At 39.7% G+C, this 21,984-nt stretch overlaps 1 protein-coding gene across 2 annotated transcripts in view; it reads left to right on the forward strand.

Annotated features, from left to right (window-relative positions):
• Positions 1-21,984, forward strand: part of itga11a (integrin, alpha 11a) — an 80,219-nt gene that overhangs the window by 49,636 nt on the left and 8,599 nt on the right. For both annotated transcript variants that reach the window (XM_084360839.1, XM_084360840.1), the window contains 14 exons: positions 1,149-1,293; positions 2,208-2,356; positions 4,719-4,862; positions 8,803-9,006; positions 10,279-10,409; positions 10,501-10,667; positions 13,136-13,275; positions 13,412-13,522; positions 13,674-13,759; positions 14,444-14,654; positions 14,768-14,866; positions 21,195-21,271; positions 21,529-21,612; positions 21,875-21,965. In XM_084360839.1, the coding sequence (XP_084216965.1) occupies positions 1,149-1,293; positions 2,208-2,356; positions 4,719-4,862; positions 8,803-9,006; positions 10,279-10,409; positions 10,501-10,667; positions 13,136-13,275; positions 13,412-13,522; positions 13,674-13,759; positions 14,444-14,654; positions 14,768-14,866; positions 21,195-21,271; positions 21,529-21,612; positions 21,875-21,965 (1,839 nt within the window). The remainder of the gene's footprint in view (positions 1-1,148; positions 1,294-2,207; positions 2,357-4,718; positions 4,863-8,802; positions 9,007-10,278; positions 10,410-10,500; positions 10,668-13,135; positions 13,276-13,411; positions 13,523-13,673; positions 13,760-14,443; positions 14,655-14,767; positions 14,867-21,194; positions 21,272-21,528; positions 21,613-21,874; positions 21,966-21,984) is intronic.

Genomic DNA, 21,984 nt, shown 5'->3' on the forward strand with positions numbered 1-21,984 from the left:
TGAAATAAACCGAAGCTGTGTGCTTGTTCTTCGTAATTCATCATAGAACAAAGGTCCATTTGTGCTCAGTTTAGAGATGGTGCACTGCCTCTGCATAATGAGATTGGTTGGTGCGCTGCTATAGAAGAAGTAGTTTGATTTGTCCTGTGTGTGGTTCGGAAGAATTAGAAAAAGGGTGTAAATGTATTTTTTACTGCTCTTTGCACTTGAAACTTTACATAGAGACCATGAAAAAACTACAGCTACAGGTGCGGTTGATTTTAAAAACAGAACCTGTGGAGCCGGGCTGCGCGCGCACTTAGCCATCAAGTGTAATTTTGGGAAATGCGGTGTGACTCCTGCGCCTTGCACTGCACAGTTGAATATATTTCAACTTCACAAAACCACAAGAAAAACGGGACACGCGTCGCAGTAGAGGGGCGCCCGCCGGCGGGCCTTACCATAGGAAAACAAGGTGTTCCTAGTGATGCGTCTCTGTGTGATCAGCCCCTAAATGGTCCATTCTTTAAACCTCAACATTGTAAATGGATTGCACTTACATGGTGCTCCTTTAGTCGGCTGACTGCTCAAAGCCCTTTCACGCGCGCATTCATACACTGATGGCAGAAGCTGCCATGCAAGGTGCTGACCCCAAGATATTTCTATGCTCAGCCTGTCACACACTCACACACCAATGGAACAACCATCAGTGTCTTGACCTTCCGATTCATTGACGACCCGCTCTACTTCCGGACCCACAGCCGCTGTTCTTGTTGTAGCAACAGCTCCACGAAGGTGGTCTAATGTACTGTGGGAGAGAGGAAGAGGGATACATTAAATCAGATTTTCTTCATATCCTCTTAAAGTGATCCGGTAAATATAGTGCGAACCTTCATTGTATTTTGTGTTTATCGCTGTTACCAAGATTAGATTTCACCACAAGTGGAGTCACATCATCATTAATGTGACTGAAACTAAAGTGCTGCCAAACACACAGACTCTGCTCCAAACCGGTGGTCAAACTTTATTAAACTTAATGAGCGCACCATCATCATATACATAATTATCCATGTGCAACACAGGCAGAGTACAGACAGATCATTCTCTATGTCTCTATTACTCTGCTGTTTGATGTATAAGAATTAACTATACTGAACTTCCCCCGATAGGATGGTATTCTGGTGGGTGCTGTTGGGGCTTACGACTGGAACGGAGCAGTGCTAAAGGAAACACGTCAGGGGAAGGTGGTTCCTCCCAAGTCGTCCTACACACAGGAGTTCCCTGAAGAGCTCAAAAACCACGGTGCCTACTTGGGTGAGTAACACCCTGAAGAATTACAGGAGACCGTAATGGAGCAGAAAAAAATCTAGACTTGATTGTGAGGGTTGTGTTTAAAATAGGAGAAAAAATTCAGAGAACAAACAGAGTTGCTATTTTGATAATGAAAGCTACGCTTGAACACCGTTTATAGCATTTTCTCCCATGGCCACCATCCTGTCCTATTAGAAGACCTGTGGTTTAACACCAACTGTCCTCTCTGCTACCCATCTCTGTAAAGTGTACCCATTGCTCCAGTGCTTCCCATCATATCCAACCCCATCTCACTTCACTCCACCACCACAGACCTCTGCTTTTACCATCAGTGGTTTGTCTCTGAGCTTATCCATCAGGCTGCCAATGGAAGCCTTTCTAGACTCAATAGTAATATGAGGTGGAAGCATAATTTTGGACAGGCAGGGAGAAAGTTAAAGCCGGGAAAAAGAAAGGGTATGAAGATGAGAGATGAAGGTGGAAAAGTCTGCGAGGAGTAAGTGGAATTTTTAGTGGGAAAAGTCGAAACAGAAGAAGGGAATTTGAGAAACCTGAGAAATCAGAACACCCTCATAACTGAACGCAGCTCGCTGAGTTTCAACTCCTCAAATTGCAACTTTTATAATTTTCATGTCATGCCGATCACTGCTATAAATTCAACCTGAAGGTCAGGCCCAACCACTCTTAGCAGATTCAAACAATGGAAGGAAATGAAGTCCCTGAGGTTTTAATTACAGTTTGACTATCGAGCAATCATTTTACTTATTTTGCAGAGAACGAGGGAGTATAAAATAGATAATTACAAGTAATATCCCACATTGGTTACTTCTGGTAAGACCAGTCTCTAAACCTGTGTCTGTTGTCTGGTAGAGACAGTAGAGGGATATTAATGTGTGTGTTTGTTTTTCCATAATCAGGTTATACTGTGACATCTGTGGTGTCAGCCAGAAACGGCCGTCTACTCGTAGCCGGAGCTCCACGATTTAACCACACCGGCAAAGTCATCATCTTCACTCTGAAGAACTCAGGCAACCTCACCATCCTGCACTCCCTCAAAGGCCAGCAGGTACTGTAGCATTCAGTTCATCAGCTGTGAGCCAGTTGTACTGTGATGTAGTCATCATGTGTTCTTTGGAAGAAAGAATGTCATAAAACATGGTTATAAAACACTGCTTGCAATGCCACTGATGAAGAGCAGCTGACTTAGTTACAAAAGTCTTTAAAGCTCCTTTTTGTAGATCTTTATGTGATTATAAAGAAACATCCTACAAATTATTCTCATGTCATATGTTTTTGAAGAAAATAAAGATAATCCCCAGGAAGGAAGGAATTAACTAGTTGATTAATAGCAAGCTGTCTTGTCAGAAATGCCCTTTGAGGAAACCTGGAGAGTCTAAAATGGAGGAAGCTATTTTAGCTTATTTGTGATGTTGCACCGTACATTTGTATTTAACCTCATCTGTCTGAGTATTATGTTGGTCACAAAAGAAGCATTTTGTGACGCATATGAGTCAGGAGTCAATGATATACCAGTAATGAATGTCTTTTGAATCAACTGTATAAACTTAGTGTCTCATTTCATTCTCCTTTATTGGATGAAAGGATTTACAATCCTGAGAACATAATGCCAGAGAGCAGATAGCTCGCCAGCTATGGCAGTTTACCAACTAGCTTCTAGAGACACATACAGATGTATTCGTGCCACTTTCTGGTGTGACCTTTTCTACTGAAAAAATACTGACTTATACTTGGTAGACAGGTTTTAAGAAAAGAAAGAAAAACGTCTTTAAGGGGCTCTTCATTCTCTTACCTAATGTGCTTAAAATCCAGGATCACCACTGGCAATATAGGACAGTACTTCAGTATATCACGTCAATTTAATTCTGGAAAGCATTAGAATTATTCCAATTCATGAATATATAAAATAAAACAGAATGGCTGGAAAATTATCATGGCGTGCAGAATTCTCTAGTGGAAAAGGCCAGAAGGATTTCATATTGAAATTTAATCTCCATAAAATGAATGCTCCACTATAACAGTCCAAATGACATAAACATAACATACTGCACTGATGGCGCAAGTTGACACAAGGACAATTTCACTGTAGGTTTGATTTTGTGTTGTTATTGTTTATGTAAAAAAAAAAACCTTGGGACTTGGGATTTAAATAATAATATATCTGAGTCACATGAAGTTTAAAAATAATCATCACTTCAAGGAGATGTGGCTCTGTGTGTTAATGGCCACTACACTGGTAACTGGCAATTGTTCACAGGCTGCAGGCCTGGAGTGATCCTGCAGCAGCTTACATTGTACCTTGTCAGCAACAGCTCATCCAGAACAGCAGATGTTTTTTGCAGAAAACTTTCTTGATCTCACAATTCTTGAGAAAGGAGCTTTTTATAGGCACATGTTTCTAATCTGAAAACCAATAGATGTTCCATTCAGTCCAGTGACTGATCCTTTCTCTCTCACAGTCTGAGCATTTACAAACGCACCAGGACTCTGACTACTTGCTTTGACACAACACAGGCCCCCATTTGCTTACAATATTCATGTACATAAGCTGCTCCAGATCATCAGTAAATCAGCAAACCCAAACAACACGTGTTTCAACAAAAAGGGAACAAGAAGCCAAGAATTGTAATCACCTAAATTGATTGTTTTTAAAGGATTCAAATAAAATAAATACATGAAAATCACATTATCTTTAGCAAAATAGGCAATCTTTCAAACCTTCCCCCAGTGTTTCCCTGTGGTATTACTTTTAGCATTAGCAAAACATGGCAGCCACTGTCCAAAGCAAAAAACAGCCGTGAGAATCAGAATTTGACCTTGAAACCCTGATCCCAGCGCTATAAATAAGTACGAGTAAAACACCTGGGTAGTAATAACAAGAAGACTGGTTTTGTTTCTTACTGGTCTAGTAGAATGAATGCCAGTTTTGAAACATCTCAAGTCCCGCTGGTGAGGGGGAGCTCATATCAGAGGTGGTACAGACACAATGCCGAAGCACTCTCCATTTAGTGAATGCCCGTCCGTTCACTCTTGTTTTACCTTGGTTTCTATCACTCTCCCTCTTCAACTACTTTGTCTCCTCCATCAGCCAGGTTCTTTTTCTTTTACAGTTCAGAGTTTCCACAGTTATTCCACCGTTACCTGGGGAAAGCGACAAAAGGAAACAATGTCTCTTTCTGTTTTCATGGCAGACGCACTTCCCTTGTGCCGTAATTCGACCTTCAATTTTCAAGGAAAATTCCAGCCTGGTAGCATAAAGAAAGCGAAGTTTTCTTAGGAACCAATCTATGTGCAGATGTTGACATTTTTCTACAGCCATTACACTGTGTAATCAGTATTTACTTCAGACTGACAAGTTAAAGCAAAGTTGTATATGCCCTTTAAATGAAATGCATGTACATCTCTTTCAGATTGGCTCCTACTACGGCAGTGAGATTGCACCTTTGGATATTGACGGAGACGGTATAACTGACAACCTCTTGGTGGCAGCACCCATGTTCTTCAGTGGAGGCCTGGAGAAGGGGAAAGTGTATATCTACAGAGTGACAGAGCTGGTGGGTATGAATTCTAAAAACAAATACAGAGCGGCAGGACACATGCAGCGATTAATCAGTTTTGGACCAAGCAACCCACTCCACAGAATTGGGTCAACACCTGTTCAAACTTCAGACATTCCCACTAATTTTTAACACGCCTCACCAGAAGTGTCCGGTGACACAAACCACACCAGACTCTGTTGGATTCCAGCTCCGCAGTTAACACACTGACACGCTGCATGCAGACATTTGACACATGACCAGATTAAAAGTGAAGATCAAATGAGAGAGCCCTGCCATGCCAGTGTGCAGACTTTATTAGATGTGTAGAATGAACTCAACAGGAAAGTATTCTGCCCCTTCTAAACCCATTTCCAGCAAACTATTTGGAGGCGAGAACGTTCTTTAATAGAAGGAAATTTACTTGTGTTCCAGGTCTGTCTTGCTCATTGGAATAATAAATGTCTTCAGCTGTTTTGAATCTATTGAGCAGGCAAAGAGGAGGTATTTAAATATGCAGTGTGGCCCAAACCACATTACAGGTGGAGGTTTAAGAGTCAAAAACAAAACACAAACAGAAAGAAATCACTCACTTTAAACATTTCTGTCATCAGCAGGACACCACTGCCACATGTTCAGGCCAATTCATAATCATGATGTGGTTGATTCAGGTGCTGCTGTAGATGCTGCACAGTAATAATCTTCTGGAAAACAGCTCAAGGTTCAAAAATGTGTCACTGTGGTTAAGGATGAATATTACACATCTACAATGTGATTCTGGAGACTACACAGTATCTTTTAGCTTATTATTTTGGTTTTCAAATTCCATTGCACAACTTTACTGTCTAGTTTCACTCTCATTGCTCTCATAGTGTCATAATCTGTAGCAGCAGCAACTGTATTAATCTGAAAGGTTCTAAAAACCAAATGGACACTACAGTACCTGCCCAGCACCAGCAGACAGATACCGTAGGTCTGCAGCCAACAATTATTTTCATTGTCAAGTAATCTATTGAATATTTTCTCAATAAATCGATCAGTTTTTTGGTCTATAAAATGTCAGGAAACAGTGAAAAATGTCAATTAGTGTTTCCCAAAGCCCAAGATGACGTCCTCAAATGCCTTGTTTTGTCCACAACCCAAAGATATTCAGTTTATTCGTAGAGGAGGAAAGACGAAATGGAAGAAAGATGTGCATGAAAGAAACTGGAATCAGAGAATTTTGAATACTTTTTCTAAAAAAGATACTCAAACTGATTAGCTGACAACTAATCAATCAATAGTTGCAGCTCTAAGACAGTTAGCATCCAGCTGGTGAACACTGTGGAGCATTTAGCAGTGAAACAGCCAAATAGTTTCCCCTTGAGACTAAACCAGAGCTAAAAGTAGAGTGAATATTGAACTCTTGCTTGTTATCAACCTTTTACCAACAAGTTGGCCATATCAACTTAATATCTCAATTTGATGTTCACATCTCATTTGCGCTGCCCCGAGAGTCCCCCTGCGTTATTTCAGGTTTGCCACTTTGAGTACATTCGAATGAGTTTAAGTCAAAGCACTGCTGAGTCGACTGCCATAGATTTTCCTGTTTCTCATTCATTTTAACTCAATAGGAGAAGGATTTCTTGCCTTATAGGAAATGTGTGGTTGGTATATCTGGGATACAGTCAGAACAAATGATGAATATCATTGTAAGTACAGGATAAGAACAGTTAATCAATGAATAGCTGATACTGAGCTGTCTTTGTACGAAGGCTCTGACCAAAACTTAAGGGATAACTACCAAACCTAAATAAGGTTGCATAAAGTCTGGCAGCTCGTCAAAAAAAAATTCCATTCACTTCTAACGCTGCACTTTTAACTTACTCCTGGGCCACAGCAGACTGCATGTGACCCTTCATGGCCTCCTCACAAACCATATGTTTCAAATTTAAACAGCACTGAATATATTTTCCCCCATTTCTCCATAAATCTCCCACTTTGTCACACGTGCACACATCAGGTAGTCGAGAAGTTAAAACTCCCTTCCCATTTATTCAACTGAAAAAACAAGTGATCTCATGTTTCGTCTGCCGGCCCTAAATTATATTAGGAATCGGGATGCCAAGTGGAGCAATGATATGCATGACTACAGATGGACTCAAGTATTTGGGTCCATTTTGCCAGAATGATTTCTTTTTGAAAAATTTTCCAGTCGGGTAGTGGCTTTCAAAGACATGGATAGTTTCCATTTGACGTTAAAGTTGCTAAGAATAGAACTTCAAATAAATATACTGAAGTTATACAGCATTCTTTAGTCCTTTAGTGACGCAGAGGTAAAATTCCTCACTTTTTTGCTGCTAGATGTTGAAGATATTTGAGTTCAAAGAGGCAGAGTTACGGGATTATGTGGAAAACACAGAAGCTGATTCTGACTTATCTTTTGTTTTTAGACGGAAGATAAAAAATCTTGTTTGTTACTGTTCCCTGGAAAATAAATTACATGATTAGTTGACTAAAGAACAACAAACCCAGCTGGACGGAGGGCAAACAATCCCTTCCTTGGTCTTGTTATGAGACGTCTAAATAAATGGATGACAGATCATTTGTAGAACAGATCAGCCCTTTGACTGTAACAATCTTCTCTGCCAGAGGGCATGGATCTGTCCACCAGACAGGACACCCAGTGGGCATATGCTTCTGTTTACAATGAAGCTTTTGTCCTGCACAGCTTGTGTCTGTGTATGTAGCTGTATGTTGTAGGTGCATGTGCGTGTCACGTTTTGTTTGAAGGATCAGGATGTTTAAATCCTGAGTGTTATTTTCTAGGGAATCTAGTACGGGTTCCCACGGGTCCTGTTTTTGACATGAGATGTTGTGATTTACTTGCTGGTAGTAATGTTGATGTATTGACATTAGCAGTGAGTTCCATTGTTAATCTGGCAGGATTAAATATAAACTCTGGATGCACATTTCTAAAGTGGTTGAGTTTGGAGCGGTTTGAGCAATCTTTTTTGTTACACTGTACTTGAGCTTTGGCCAAAAGACCAATTTTTCATAACACTGACCTTTACATGAAATATAATATATATTACTGTACTGCTTGAAAACAAAAAATATCTCTGTAGAGATAGCAGAAACAAATGCTGTGCTGGAAACAGCTCTACAACAGACAGTAATAACACTGCAGAAATGCACACCTCAGCTAAATCTGAAACCTATTTGGGGGCCCCAAACAAAGGTGAACTTTAAAGTTTATTACCCAAACGCAGCAGTCCAACATGCACATGGCTGTTGTCCTTACAGTGGAATGTGAGACCTGGCTGCAGCAAACAATAAGCTGAGCGATACGAGCAGTTTCGTAGACAATTTAAATAAAACACAGGAAGATTTTTGATGTTAAAGGAATAGTTTTAATGATCATATATTCTTGGATCCAGTTGTGAGTACAAACCCATGTAAAGCTTCTCTCATATTAGCAAAAACAACCAGACACAAGTCACAACTTGTAGTTTTAATGTTTTCATTTAGTTGAGTTATTCGTACATGGACATAGTGTTGTCTGGGATGAGAATCAAGCTTTGGACATACATGAAAGGTTTTTCTCATCTTTGTGGTGGCTTTAAAATGTTTTATTTTCTGTTTGTTGCAGTTCATTTGTTGCCAGATTTTCTGCTCTGGGACTTCGCACTAAAACTAATGTCGTTTCACCCACATCTGTCCTAAAGTACATGTCACAAATTCTTGTGTCAGAAAGAAATCTAAACTATTCCTCAAGGGGCAATTGTCTTAAGATATTTATGACGTGGGAACCAAAGGGAAAACATGTACAGCAGCAAGGCTAGGATGCTTTGTGTGACATATTTAACTTGTATCAAATATATAAACTTTAACATTTGCCCAAAAAGATATCATATTATGAATTCATAAATAAGATGACATAAGCTTTAGCGCCATTATGTTTCCTTTCGTCCTACAGAATCGTTTCGTCCTTGAAGGGTCATTGGAAATCCATAACGGTGGCCAGAATGCTCGCTTTGGCTCCTCGCTGGCTCCTGTCCCTGATCTGAACGGTGATGGCTTCAATGACCTGGTGGTGGGAGCCCCGCTGGAAGATGACCACAAAGGAGCCATTTATGTTTTCTTTAGCCAGCACAACAGAATACTGCGCAAATACAAACAGGTAGGAATGCGCACCGTAATCAGATTTCTGCTGACAATTTCCCAAAGCATACCATATATTTTTCATGTGATTTATGTTCATTTCAGTAAGCTAAAAAGAAAATCCAACCTGCAGAAATTTGAAAGTTGCTAGTCAGTAAGTGTCATTCTGTACTTGTAACAGTTCAGTTCCCAGATGTGTGAGGCGACCCAAAAACAAGGCCGAGGTCATTAACAGGCAATCTGTCAGCGAGGGCAAACAACACCAGGAGTAGGAAGACAGGCAAAGAGAGGCAAAACAGGGGACAGGCAGTAATTATGAGCAGACAGGCTACAGGCAGGTGACTACAGAGCACATTAGATGATCTAACAAAAGACTGGGGGAAAAAGGGACTTGCATAATACACAAACTACCCGTGACTAATAACGGAATAAGGGGCAGGTGTGCAAGTGGTGTAGCTATCAGGTGACGGGAGATGATGTGAACACACTGAGGGCAGCTACCGGCCAGATGGATAATAACAGGCTCTGCAGTAACAGGAGAGGTTAGCAACTGTCAGGTATGAGAAACGGACAGAATATGTAAAATACCATAAATTAATCTATGGATACTTACATGACAGTACTGAGTAAACAGAAGTAGGTAGCTGCAGTGAACAATTTCAAATCAGTTGTAAGCTTCAGAGAATGGTTGGTATAAAATACGGTACATTCGGTCAATGGGTGAATCATAAAAAAAAGAAAGATTACAAAGATTTTAGAAAAAGCACAAAAAATCTTTGTTCTCAAAATTAAATTGAAGTAATGTCGTACGTACAGGATGGAGTACTAACAGATTACGTCTAATTATGTAATTAGATTATAAAGTGATAAATACTGTTATTAGCCCAGATTACATTTTAAATAACATGAATTCAATTATAGATACATTGTCAAACATTTTTAATTCAGACTTAAAATTGTGAATCTTTTTTCATAACCAGTACTCCATTAACTCATGCAGAGCACACTACTGTTATGTACAAGGAATTTGATAGGACAAATGTGAATGCTGAATTTGCATTGGCAATGTTCTGAGATGTTTTAAAGATAAAAACAAATATGTGTAGAACTTTTTAAGTAAACTCTTTTAAATATATAGCATCATTTTACTATATTTGCATACTTTATTTCCCCCTAAAGAGTTTAATTGCATATATGACTGCTCTAATAATGACTTTAATCATAACATTGTAAACTTTGGTTGTTGTTGTTATGATCGTCATTAACTCATATTTCTTTGTGTGTTTCTCAGAGGATAGCAGCAGCAGACTTGGCTCCTGGCCTACAGTACTTTGGCCGCAGTATCCATGGAACAATGGACATGAACAACGATGGTTTGGTGGACCTGGCAGTGGGTTCCCTCGGTGCTGCTGTTCTCCTTTGGTTAGTATTTCACTCAGTAAATAATACTATTGTAAAAATTGTAAAAGACATGTCTTTTGGCTTCATCTGTAACACCTGTATGCCCTCACAGGTCGCAGAGTGTTGTCCGGATATACACCACCATCAGGTTTGAGCCCAGTAAGGTCAACATCTTTGTGAAGGACTGTCAGAGAGGTGGTAAAGACGTGACCTGTATGTCAGCCATTGTATGTTTCAACATCACTGGCAGGACAGCCATCCCTCCCACACAGGAAGTTGGTAAGCCAGTGAAAATAATCCGCTTCTGTGGAAGCATCTCACTAAAGTTTCCTAGTTCATCCCCTGGTGTCTGCCTGATGTTTGGAATATTACCAAGGTTAATAAACCCTATTTCATTTATTAGTTAAACAGAACCTTGCTTGATAAAAGGAGAAAAGGAAAAATGAAATGTTTTCTTACATACTACAAGTAATTTTTAACCAGTAATGAAAATATTCTTGCCTCTATTTGACCTGCAGGGCAAGCAAAGAAGGTTGGCTATTTCTGAATAGTTATTGCAGTTATTCTTAATGTTTGTCACTGGATCAGATAAGTCATAGAATTAAAACCATTTTTATGGCAGTGTAATGACAATGAACTGAGGTGTCTCACAGCCTGAGGAAAGAAGCTGCTTTGGGGTTTGGTGGTACGGCACAATAAAACAAAATTTACTTTAAGTTTAAGAACTTTTAGTTCCTAGTTGCAGCTTTAAATGTAGAACATATTTGATAGTCATATTTGGACAAAACAACCCGATCACCAGAATACAACATTTGGCAATGTATGGACTTGCAAACCAATGTTAAGTTGCAACTTTACTTAATTTAACATTGTGGCAATTTTGTACTTATGGTCTGGTTAGGTTTAGGCACAACCACTTATGGAAAAGATCATGTTTTGGCTTAAAATAGCTGTTTCTGTCTCCACAAAAATGACTGGCAAACATCTTATTGAAAACATCCAATCGTTTAACACTTCCAAATGTTGAAATGTCACCACCATTCCCTCCTCCTCCTGACATGAAAGTCAGCTCATACAACCTTTTAAAACCAAGAGGAAATAATACATAAGAAAGAAAAAAGAAAAACAAAGAACAGCTTGGACGCTTAAAGAAAAACCAAGGGATCCTACATTATCATAACAGAAATTTGTGAATAGTGTTGGACACTGTTGGTTGTCTTTTCCAGAGATTGGACGAGAGGTTGCCAGATGGCATCAAATATGGATATTCTTAAATTCATAACAGATCATTTTTGCCGATACGCTTGAGTACAGAAATTTTTATTTTGGATCTGTTGTTTAAATGTAGTTCAGCTTTTATTGACAGATTGAAACATGGCTGGTTTAAAGTGAGAAAAAGCATTCATCCCTCTGAATGTATATCCTTCTTGTCCTGGGTCCAATAGACTTTTCAGCATGCGGCTTCCTGTAAAAAATGTGATGGCTGCCTCCATTCAGAGTGGCGCCAAAGCAAAATGTTTTTTCACTTGCAGTAAGAGATTCTGATGTCACTGCTGTGTCTGCCAAAGTTAATGCTGATGCCTCCAAAACTGGTATATCTGAACCACACTAGTGGTCTCAAATGTTCCTTGTATTGTGTGAGTGCTGGCTGGAACGCATCTACAAGTTTATCTGTGTTTTGTTCAACTTAAAAAGAGAGATGTTCCTAATTGTTTAGCGGTGGTGACAGCTCATAGGTAACTCAATACTGCAGATGGGTGATTTGTCACTGATAGCAGCCCACCTCTGCTCATAATTTGTTTTAAGAGATGTGATGACAGGGTCTAGTTTCACCGTGCATCAGTGGGAGAAAGCAGAGGTACAAGGGAGCGTGTTCTGAATTAACCTCTTGACCCTCTGACATCTTAATCAAATCAATCAGTTGTGCCAAAACAGAGTAGAGGAAGAACAGAGGGTGTTATCTTGTCTTCCATGGATGCACACAGCGGAACACGTTTATTTAATTTCCCTCTCATTGTCGTGTCTGGCCAGTAATGCGTGGCAGATGTGCTGGTGTTTGTGAGTTCGCTGTGGTCCGTTGCATGAAATGAAACTTTTTTCAAGTCAAGTTAATCTTATTTACGTAAAAAACATCTATTTATAGTATTTGAGTGTTTTTTAGACAAAAAGACTCTTTTAGATGTGCATTGTGGATAATATACTGATGACAAATGTTATGCAGCCAAACAAAATTACAGTTACCCTCATCTAAAAAAGAAAAACATTCTATAATAGCTGATACTGATGATTGTGATGTAAAAAGTGGAGAAAAGCTTCCATTTTAGTATCCATTATCTGCCCAGATCTTTCTGCACAAGGCATTAAGACTTCTCCCGCTCTCCAATTCTCTAGTTGACCCCAGACATAACGCATGCACAAGTTCAGCCTTCGTACATTTTTCCTCATGCCATGAAAACACGAGGCAATAAACGGAAAGCTCTTTTAAACAATGTGGCTTGGACGTGACTCGGTGCTGAGGACAGAGGGTTTGGATTCCTGTATATGTTGGTCACACATTCATCGTATGTTCAGAGTCAAGCTAATATTGACTTGAATTGCTACAGTGATGTCATTCACCAAAAGCTGTTGCTGCCATTTGTCTAAGTAACATCAAAAGCTCATAGATCACAGAAGCCTTTTAACACAAATGAAATATCACATCTTTTATGATTTCAAACTGAAGTGTAATTTTCTTCCTTCCTCAACAGTGATCAAATACAATGTCTCCATTGCGGAGAGACGTTTCAATCCCCGGGCCATACTGGACAACCCAACCAAGCAGCAGCCTCAAAACCTGACCCTCCTTCCTGGAGAAGAGACCTGCGAACACATCTACTTCCACGTCATGGTGAGGCCCGGGGCACACGATGGTTAAAATCTAATCAAATCTTTTGTACAGTAAAAAAACATTTGGATGCCATAGATAAAGTGCCATGATAGAGTAAATCCGCAGGCTAATCTTCAGACTTAATGTTTTATACCAGGAGACCACAGACTATGCAAGGCCCATAGTGTTTTCCGCACAAGTGGGGCTACAAGATCCAGACAACGGACCAGTTCTAGATGACAGCTGGCCTACTGTTGTGAGGACTGAGGTAAGAGAGAATCAGACGGTTAATCTTTGCTTTGTTATTAAAAAAAAACATACCTCCATTAAATACCAACTGATCCTATCAAAGTGCACATGGAAAGAGAATTAATAAGTAGTTTCTTTTCCTTGTAAAAGCTTGTTGTCTCTTTGGCTAGCTGCCCTTCTGGAACGGCTGTGACGAGGATGACCGCTGCATACCTGACCTGGCACTGCAGAGTATGAACGACCTGATGACTCGAAAGTAGGCACACACATTCATCACGACTCACACTGTAGCACACACAAGAATTCACAGACATGCTGTATCTAACAACCCAGTATCACAGCAGTTTGCGAAATAGTAGTGAGAAAATGTAATCCATAGGAATCATATACATTTTTTTATGCCAGTCAGCACAAGTTAAAATTGAAAATTCATGTTCAATCCAAAAGCATCCTGTTGACTACATTTTCTCAGTATTCCATTAACTGATTTTGATTAACATGTGACCGAAATCACAATCTTTCTTTAACCTTAACCAAAGTGAACACTATAGATTACATTTTATCTTGACTTTTAAGACAAAGTGAAAATATTTTTTGCTTGCCTCAACCAAAGTGCTTTTGCTGCCTGAACCTAACCCTAGACTCAATACAAACCCCAGTTTCTGGTGTGAAAGGTCGGGGCTTTGCGTGCCTACCTTCCACCAAGACCACCTCCCTGCGACTCCGACGCTCTTCACAATTCCGGTGTTTTATTCAGTTAAAGAAACGTGGTGCAGGCACAAAAGATAGTTGTACTGAAAGCCATTAAAACAATTAAAAATGTGTATTTTGAGACGATTTGAGGAACTTGTATTTACATTACCATTGCTTAGAATAAAACTGATCCTCACCTGCTATATTCCTTACGATTATAGTTTTTCTTTCTCTCCCTCCCTCCCAGTCAGTTCTGTGCACAACCCGTGCAGTCTCGTGGTGCCTTCTGCCGCCATCTAAGTGAAGCAGGGAGTGAGGGATCTCTGCGGGTTATAGAGGGAAACAGGAGGAGGATGGTGGTGGATGTTCGATTGGAGAACAAAGGAGAAAACGCCTACAATGCTCGCCTAAATATCACCTACACGCCCAACCTGCGCTTCTCTAGCCTTATAGTCAAGGTACATAATCATCACCCAAACTCATGGCAATTAGATTTTTTGCTTTGTGTAAAAATCCTGTGCTTATACTAATGCTACCAGTCCTGTTTTTTTTGTTTGTTTTTTTTATCCAGGACAACTCTGATATCAAAATAGAGTGTTACAGTGAGGACAAACTAAGGAGTGAGAAGATCTGCAATGTCAGCGCTCCGTTCATGAGAGCAAAAAGTCAGGTAAGACATCACACTCCCGAAATGTGAAATGTACAATACAAAAATGTACAGTGTCCCAACTTTTTTGAAATCAAGGTTGTATTTATTGTCATAATTAGATAATCATTAGGTAATCTACAATTAAAATGTTTTTTGTTGTTGTATTCATGTGAAAGCAGCAAAGAGAAATGATGGTTTGGGAGATTTTTAGGTTTTGCACTGACTCTAGAGCAGGGCTGCCTAAAGTGGGGCCGATGTTGGTCCGCCAAAAGGTTCAATTTGGGCTCCCAATTGTTTTAAGCAAAAAACAAACAAAAAATTATAAAATTATTATTCCAAATCGCTGTTTATGCTGCTTTTTGTGGGGTAATAAGGGAATTTGGGATCTCAGTACCATTTTGCATCTTACCAATACAATTCAATGGGTGTTTGCCTTGGCCCATGGTCCACCTTCAAGTTTCAGTTTTGGCCCTCGAAGGGAGAGAGTTTGGACACCCCTGCTCTAGAACATTTTTCTATATCTGACATTTTATTCCTCGGTGTAGAAGGCCATATATTTGAGGCGAGAATCGTCATTTCTGTATTTATCTGACTGAATTGAAAGCAGATGTAAAAGTTGATCTTTCCAACCATAAAAAATCATTGATATGAGAGTTTTCATACCGATTCCCAAATCTGATAAAAATCAGTTTAGATGCCTCCACTTCTGACTTAAATTAAAATCTGGATACATGTCTCAGAGTCCACGTTATGCCACGACTCTGGCGCTGAAAAAACATTGACATGGGTCATATTAGACCACAGATCCCAAAACACATGCTGCAGGCTTTAGATGACCATGACAGACCACACTGGTTAATCTAAGACCCACAGGCCAACCAGAGGAGCCCAGTTTAGTTCTGGTTTGTGAGATCACATCTTTCTATAGTCTGACATCAAAGTCCACAGTGTCAATACTTAAATATGTCCCTCTGTATTTAGCTTTCTAACAATAACAAATGTGAGTATGAATAAACTGTAATATAAATGTGACTTCCTCTAACATTTTCTTAGTATTACATCAATTGTAAAAGCTTACAGTGGCTCATCAAGATAAAACAACACATAAGAGATTAAGATCAGCATCCTTATTTTCATTTATATTGACATGATTCACAGTTCTATGCATAAGCGATGACCCCTACAAAGCACGTTATGATGTTGAAATGTAATATTTTGTGGAATTTCCCAGACCAGTCACATGTTCTATTAACTGAAGACCTTGAAATTCAAGTTACTTGGCCCAAACAGGATATGCAAAGGGGAGTTAAATGATAAAAGTTGAGAGAAGAAAAATACACTCTCAGAACAGAAAAGAAGAAGGCATCACATTCACGTTCTGCTAATGAATTTGCATGTACTAAGTTTTTAACATTCATAAAAAATAATCACTGCTCAGTCATCACAAACACCAGGCACCAGTGCCAAGAATTTTATGCGGTCCAGAAAAGGCTTCCAGTTTTTACAGAGCTCCTGGTAGAGTATCTTATTTTCTCCAGCTTGATACACTTCAGTGCCTCCTTGGTGCAACCTCCAAACTTCAGGGGGTAAAACGTGCTTCCAGTTAAGAATAATAAGGCACGATAAGTTATAATAATCAGTAATAATAAGTAGTGGAAGTCAAGACCTTTAGCAGTGTGCCAGAGAAGGCAAATGAGAGATTTTAATTACTGGTACGACGCTGGAATTTAACTATTTGGTGTGTTCCCATACTACTGGACCTGCCAGCCATATATCTTTTGTGCACATTTATGACTCTATGCTGGAAATCGGAAATTGTGGTGATTCACAATTTTTGAAAAACCTATTTTATTGACTACTGTGTTTTATAACAGCATCGACTGCTGACTCCTCACTCCTCTTCACCGGCCATTTGAGGCTGCAAGTGATCAACAATTACCTCACTTTGGAGTCTTTTTTCCGATAGCGAAAAAGCATTTCAGGCAGTGGGCCAGGCTAAAAACAATGTTAGCCTAGTCTGTTGCAGGCCGCATTTTACTCTATGTCCTGACTCTAAAACTGACATCCATAGAAAAGTTTGTTGTCATTTTTTTGTCAGTTTATTTTTGAATTTTATTACAGCAGTTAACAAATCGTTACATGAACATGTCTGAACTTATAAATATCCCCCGCCAATGATAACATTCAGACAGTATACACTTCGGTTGCACAAGAAAAGTAAATCGATAAATAAACGTATAAAGTATACAGATACTGTCAAATACTCAAATAACTAATAAAAAAAAAGTAAAAGAAAAGAATAAGAATAATACTTGTGCATTTGTTGTCATCTTGAACTGGAAATTCTGCAGATCAATTCTATACCTGGTATGTTATGATCCACTAAAGTTAGGCATGATACGAGACAAATACATCCCTGTTTTTGTCTGTAAAACTGGTAGAGATCTGCACTCTGCTTAGTGGACATTTTTTCATGTAATTGAAGCCATGACTCACTAAGCCTTCTTTAGTGAATTAAACTTTATAAGTTGTCCTCCCATGACCTAACTTCAGTCACATGACATTTCACCATAATCATTGTATGTCATATATTATCACTTGACATCTTTGTGTTCATATTTTACATGAACCTCCACATTTTTCATGTGTTTAATGTCCTTTCAATGGCACAAAAACATATTACTGTAACTGAAAACCTCCAATATGGAGTCTGGAGAATTTCTGGGACACAAGCCACAACATATGTGAGTCCTGCTGCTGCCACTCACACAGCTGTTTGAAGGTGACTTTGCATTGACTTTGTTTTGAAGCATTTTCTTTAAGGTCAAAGTCCCTTATTTAGACATACAAATCAGTCAAGCATTGCTCTCTTCCTCTGTACACTATAAAAATGTAAACTAGCACCCCTGTAGTTGTCATGACGTTATCATCAAAATACATCTTAGCAACGGGGCAAATAGAACAGAAGCCATTAAGAATGTTTTGTCTCCGCCTAAGCTTCGTGCACCAGGTGAGACTGAGTTAAAGACACTTTTCTCTCATCTGTTCCTTGTTCTCACATTCAGTTCTGCTGTCTCCAAACCTTTCCACAGGCTTGTAATGTCAACAATATTTATGGGTCTCTGCTCCTTCCAGTGTATTTTACAGCAGGGCATCAAGTTTTATTTTTAAGAGGGTGATGTTTGAATTAACTTTGACAGGGACGACACTGATGGTACATCGTATGGCGAAATTAAAAGCTATTAAACAGCGAGCAGATTATACATAAGACATCTTTTCCATTAATGTCTGAACAATAGTCTTTCTTTACTGATATAAAGTTTGCTGACAAATACTGAAGGAATGAAGTAATGAAGGTGATTGTAAGAGTTCATGAAATGTCCTAACCACGTCATTATTACAAACAATAGTCATCTCCTGGGTAACGAAAAGGTCACTGTATTTCTCTGTGTATTGCTCCCCAACAGCTGAACCAAGAGGACTCAGGTCAGCCTTTAAAAACTCACTGAGTGATTCATACCCACTCATTCAGCCTGAAAAGCATCCAGAGCCACAACGCTCGCTGATCTGCTCTGGTCGAGAGCCTTTAAAAAATGTGGCACAGAGTTAAACAAGGCTGATTGTGCACTGGTACTGCTGCCAAGCCTGCCCCAACCACAGTTTAGCTGAAGGAAAGAAGGAACCTCAGGGCAAGCTTTTTAAAATAGTCCGTTATCACGCTTGTTTCGACTTTTCCGGTTGCTACTGACCTGTGTAAAACTAGCATGTACTGTAAACTTTACTACTGCCGCAGCAAAGTGAGGTCTCCCCGTGTACACGTTGGTGTTGATAAATGCCAGTCGCCAGGATAAAATGTTTTCAGTTAACGTTTCTGCAAACCACTGATACATTAACATTTGTATGTCAGAGGCCTTTGTACTGTATTGACATTTCTACAAAATGTGTCATATCACGTTCACATTACATGTTGACCTGACCGTCTTATCAGGAGGTGGAGGGGATGTTGGTGAAGTTGCCGGCGAGAAGGCTGGCAAGCCAGTTACTGCAGTTTGCAACAGCGTTTCAACAATTGTAAATGTGACACGACTGGGTATCTTTTAGGAGTCCTCGGGACAATTTCCACCCGTGTTTGTGGCGACAAAAACCCTGATATTTTTAAGGAGCCCATGGGACAATTTCCAATTGTGTTTGTGGCAGCCGTAACATTGTCTTTTCTAAACGCTAACCAAATGGTTTTTGTGCCTTACACTAACAAATCATAAGCACAGCGGTGTGACAACATAAAAGAGAAATGTGAATTTTTTGTTTATTTTTTTTAACTAAGAGTTGCAACATATCCGTGGTTTGTGAAAAACATTTATTCCCAGATTCAGTTGGCCACATGTGATTTTGTGTCTCGTGAGTGTATACAGAGTCAAGGAGCAGTAGTTTTTATTAGCAGTCATTGTCAGTAGTTGTTTGATGATCAACAGTGAATGTGGCTCATGGATGTGGGCCGACTACATCAACCGAGAGGAGGAAGGGGAGCTTCATGCTCTGTCTGAATTTCCACGTTCAACTCTGCTGGCGCACGAACATCTTCTAGCCACCGACAATCATGTCATCCAAACCCATACCACTCGCATGTGTGTGTGTGTCTGTGCATTTTTGTGCTTTTGCTTTCTGTTCTTTTCTAGGACATTCATAACAAAGGAGGACAGGGTCATTTTACTCAAATTGGATAAGATTATATAAAAGTGGGTCATCTCTTTTTCTTTATCTGTGGTCTGTCAGGGATGCCTATATGGAGGAGGGAAGTAAACATTGTTATGCATTCCTCTCTGGTCAGAAGGCTTCAGTCAGGATTTCATTACAGCATGGAGAGCCGTAAACAAAGCTCCTCTCCTCTCAGTTTGATCTCTGCTGCCCATCAACTCTCTCCTCTCCTCTTTACTCCTCTCCTCTCCTCCTTAGTCCTCTCCTCTCCTCTCCTCTCCCCTCTAGTCCCCTTTACTCCTCTCCTCCTTAGTCCTCTCCTCTCCTCTCCTCTCCTCTCCTCTCCTCTTTACTCCTCTCCTCCTTAGTCCTCTCCTCTCCTCTCCTCTCCTCTCCTCTCCTCTTTACTCCTCTCCTCCTTAGTCCTCTCCTCTCCTCTCCTCTCCTCTCCTCTCCCCTCCTTAGTCCTCTCCTCTCCTCTCCTCTCTACAGTTTCCCATTTTCTGACACACTCGTCATTTGTTTCTGTCTCCTTTCTTAATTGTTTTGTCACTGTGCTTGTATTTTGCTCTGAATGTGACTCTAACTGGTAGTTGTTTGTGTGTGTTGATTTGTATTTAAAGCATTGTCCTCAACTATGTGGAAATTCCCTGCTTCTATTTAAACAGTACCAACTGTGCAGCCGGATGCCTGGGGTCAAAGCTTACAGCAGGTTATTGCAGGCTTTACTCCTTAATCCTCAATGCAGGGCCTTAACTGTTGGGTAGGGTACATACATAGGCATATACAGTATACTGTATATTAATTCATTCATTTTGTTGAATACAATATCCGCAATCGATAGCATCAAAAGTACGGAAGCTATGAAAACACAGATCTACAGTCACCTTTTCAACCCAAGGCTGCACAGATCTTAACATTATTACAAATTTGTTTATATGTATTCAATGAGTTGTTTTTTTTAACCAGCACTGTGTGTAAGTTCTTTACTATGTTCAGGACTTTTTTTCTTTTTGCTGTGGTATTGTAAAAGGTATCAAGTTTAACTTTTTTTGTCTCAGCGGTGGAGATAACCGTGGCCGCTGGAAGCATCTTGTTTTTGGGTCGTACATCCGTCCTATTCTTGTGAACGCCATATCTCAAGAACACCTTGAGGGAATTTCTTCAAATCTGGCACAAAAGTCCTCTTGGACTCAAGCATGAACTGATTAGAACTTGGTGGTCAGAGGTCGCGGTCCATGTGACCTCACAAAACACATTTTGGCCATTACTCAACAATTTATATGATAATTATGACAAAATTGTACAAATGTTTAATAGGATAAAATGATGACATTATGACATTTTATCCAAAAGGTCATCTTGACTGTGACATTACAATATTCTGCAAAAAAATGTTTTGGCCATTGTTCAACGCCACAGCTCAGGAACAGCAACTTGACTGGTGTGCGGAGGCACACAAGCGCGGGGCAGTAATGCTAGTTTATTACTAGTATTGTATCAAAGTTTAAAATTCTGGTATCATTACTACTGTGCCATATGTATACTGAACACTGAATAAACACTGTTAAGATATAATACAAATGATTATTCTTAGATCTCGCAGTAAATGAGTGATTTATTCTTCTAAACTTGTTTTTTCTTCTCTTTGTAGGTAACATTTCGTCTGGAGTTTGAGTTCAGTCATACTGTCTTTCTGGACCACGTCAGGGTTATCCTGGAGGCCGGCAGGTGCGAGCATAAATCTAAAACCTGTATTTTAAAATGATTAACATCTCAATACATTCCCTCTTTGCATGGAGAGAGAGCTGTCCTTGACTGTCCCGTGTCCCTATTGATGCTTCCAAGACATCCAAAAATAATATCCAAGCCGCCAAGATAAGATAAAAAACTGGAACTGGACTTGAGCTGAAAGGATAAATCACCCAGCTGCTGTGTCCCTCTAAACACTCCAACCCGTAAATATTTTTGTCTCATTTTCTCAACAGTGATGGCGAGGATACGAGCACAGCTGATAATTTCAATGATATCTATTACTCACTGAAATACGAGGCAGACCTTCTCTTCACTAGGTTTGTCCATTAATCAGTATCTTACCAAATGATGCATGCTAAGGTGATTTTTGAAAGCAGTGAACTTGAAAGTGCAAATAACTGGAAAGTAGTAATTTAATGGCATCTGGAAAATGCTTAATAATATCAGTGTGGGAAAATAAGCTGCAGATACTGAAGTTGGAATGGGACTCGACTTAACAACATAATGCTATAAAGCCCAGATAAATGGAAGATAATTGCTTCGTACTACTTGTTCATGTTTATGGTTTTACTTCAAAAGGGACTCAAATCCGACTCGATATGAGATCAAATCGGAGCTGTCTCTGGAGGAGCCCGGTGTTATCGGTCCTCCTTTCAACTTGACATTCCAGGTGAGAGCCAAGAGCATCA

The sequence above is a fragment of the Pagrus pagrus genome (genome assembly GCF_965226575.1).
Source record: "Pagrus pagrus genome assembly, chromosome: 1".
Taxonomy (NCBI): domain Eukaryota; kingdom Metazoa; phylum Chordata; class Actinopteri; order Spariformes; family Sparidae; genus Pagrus; species Pagrus pagrus.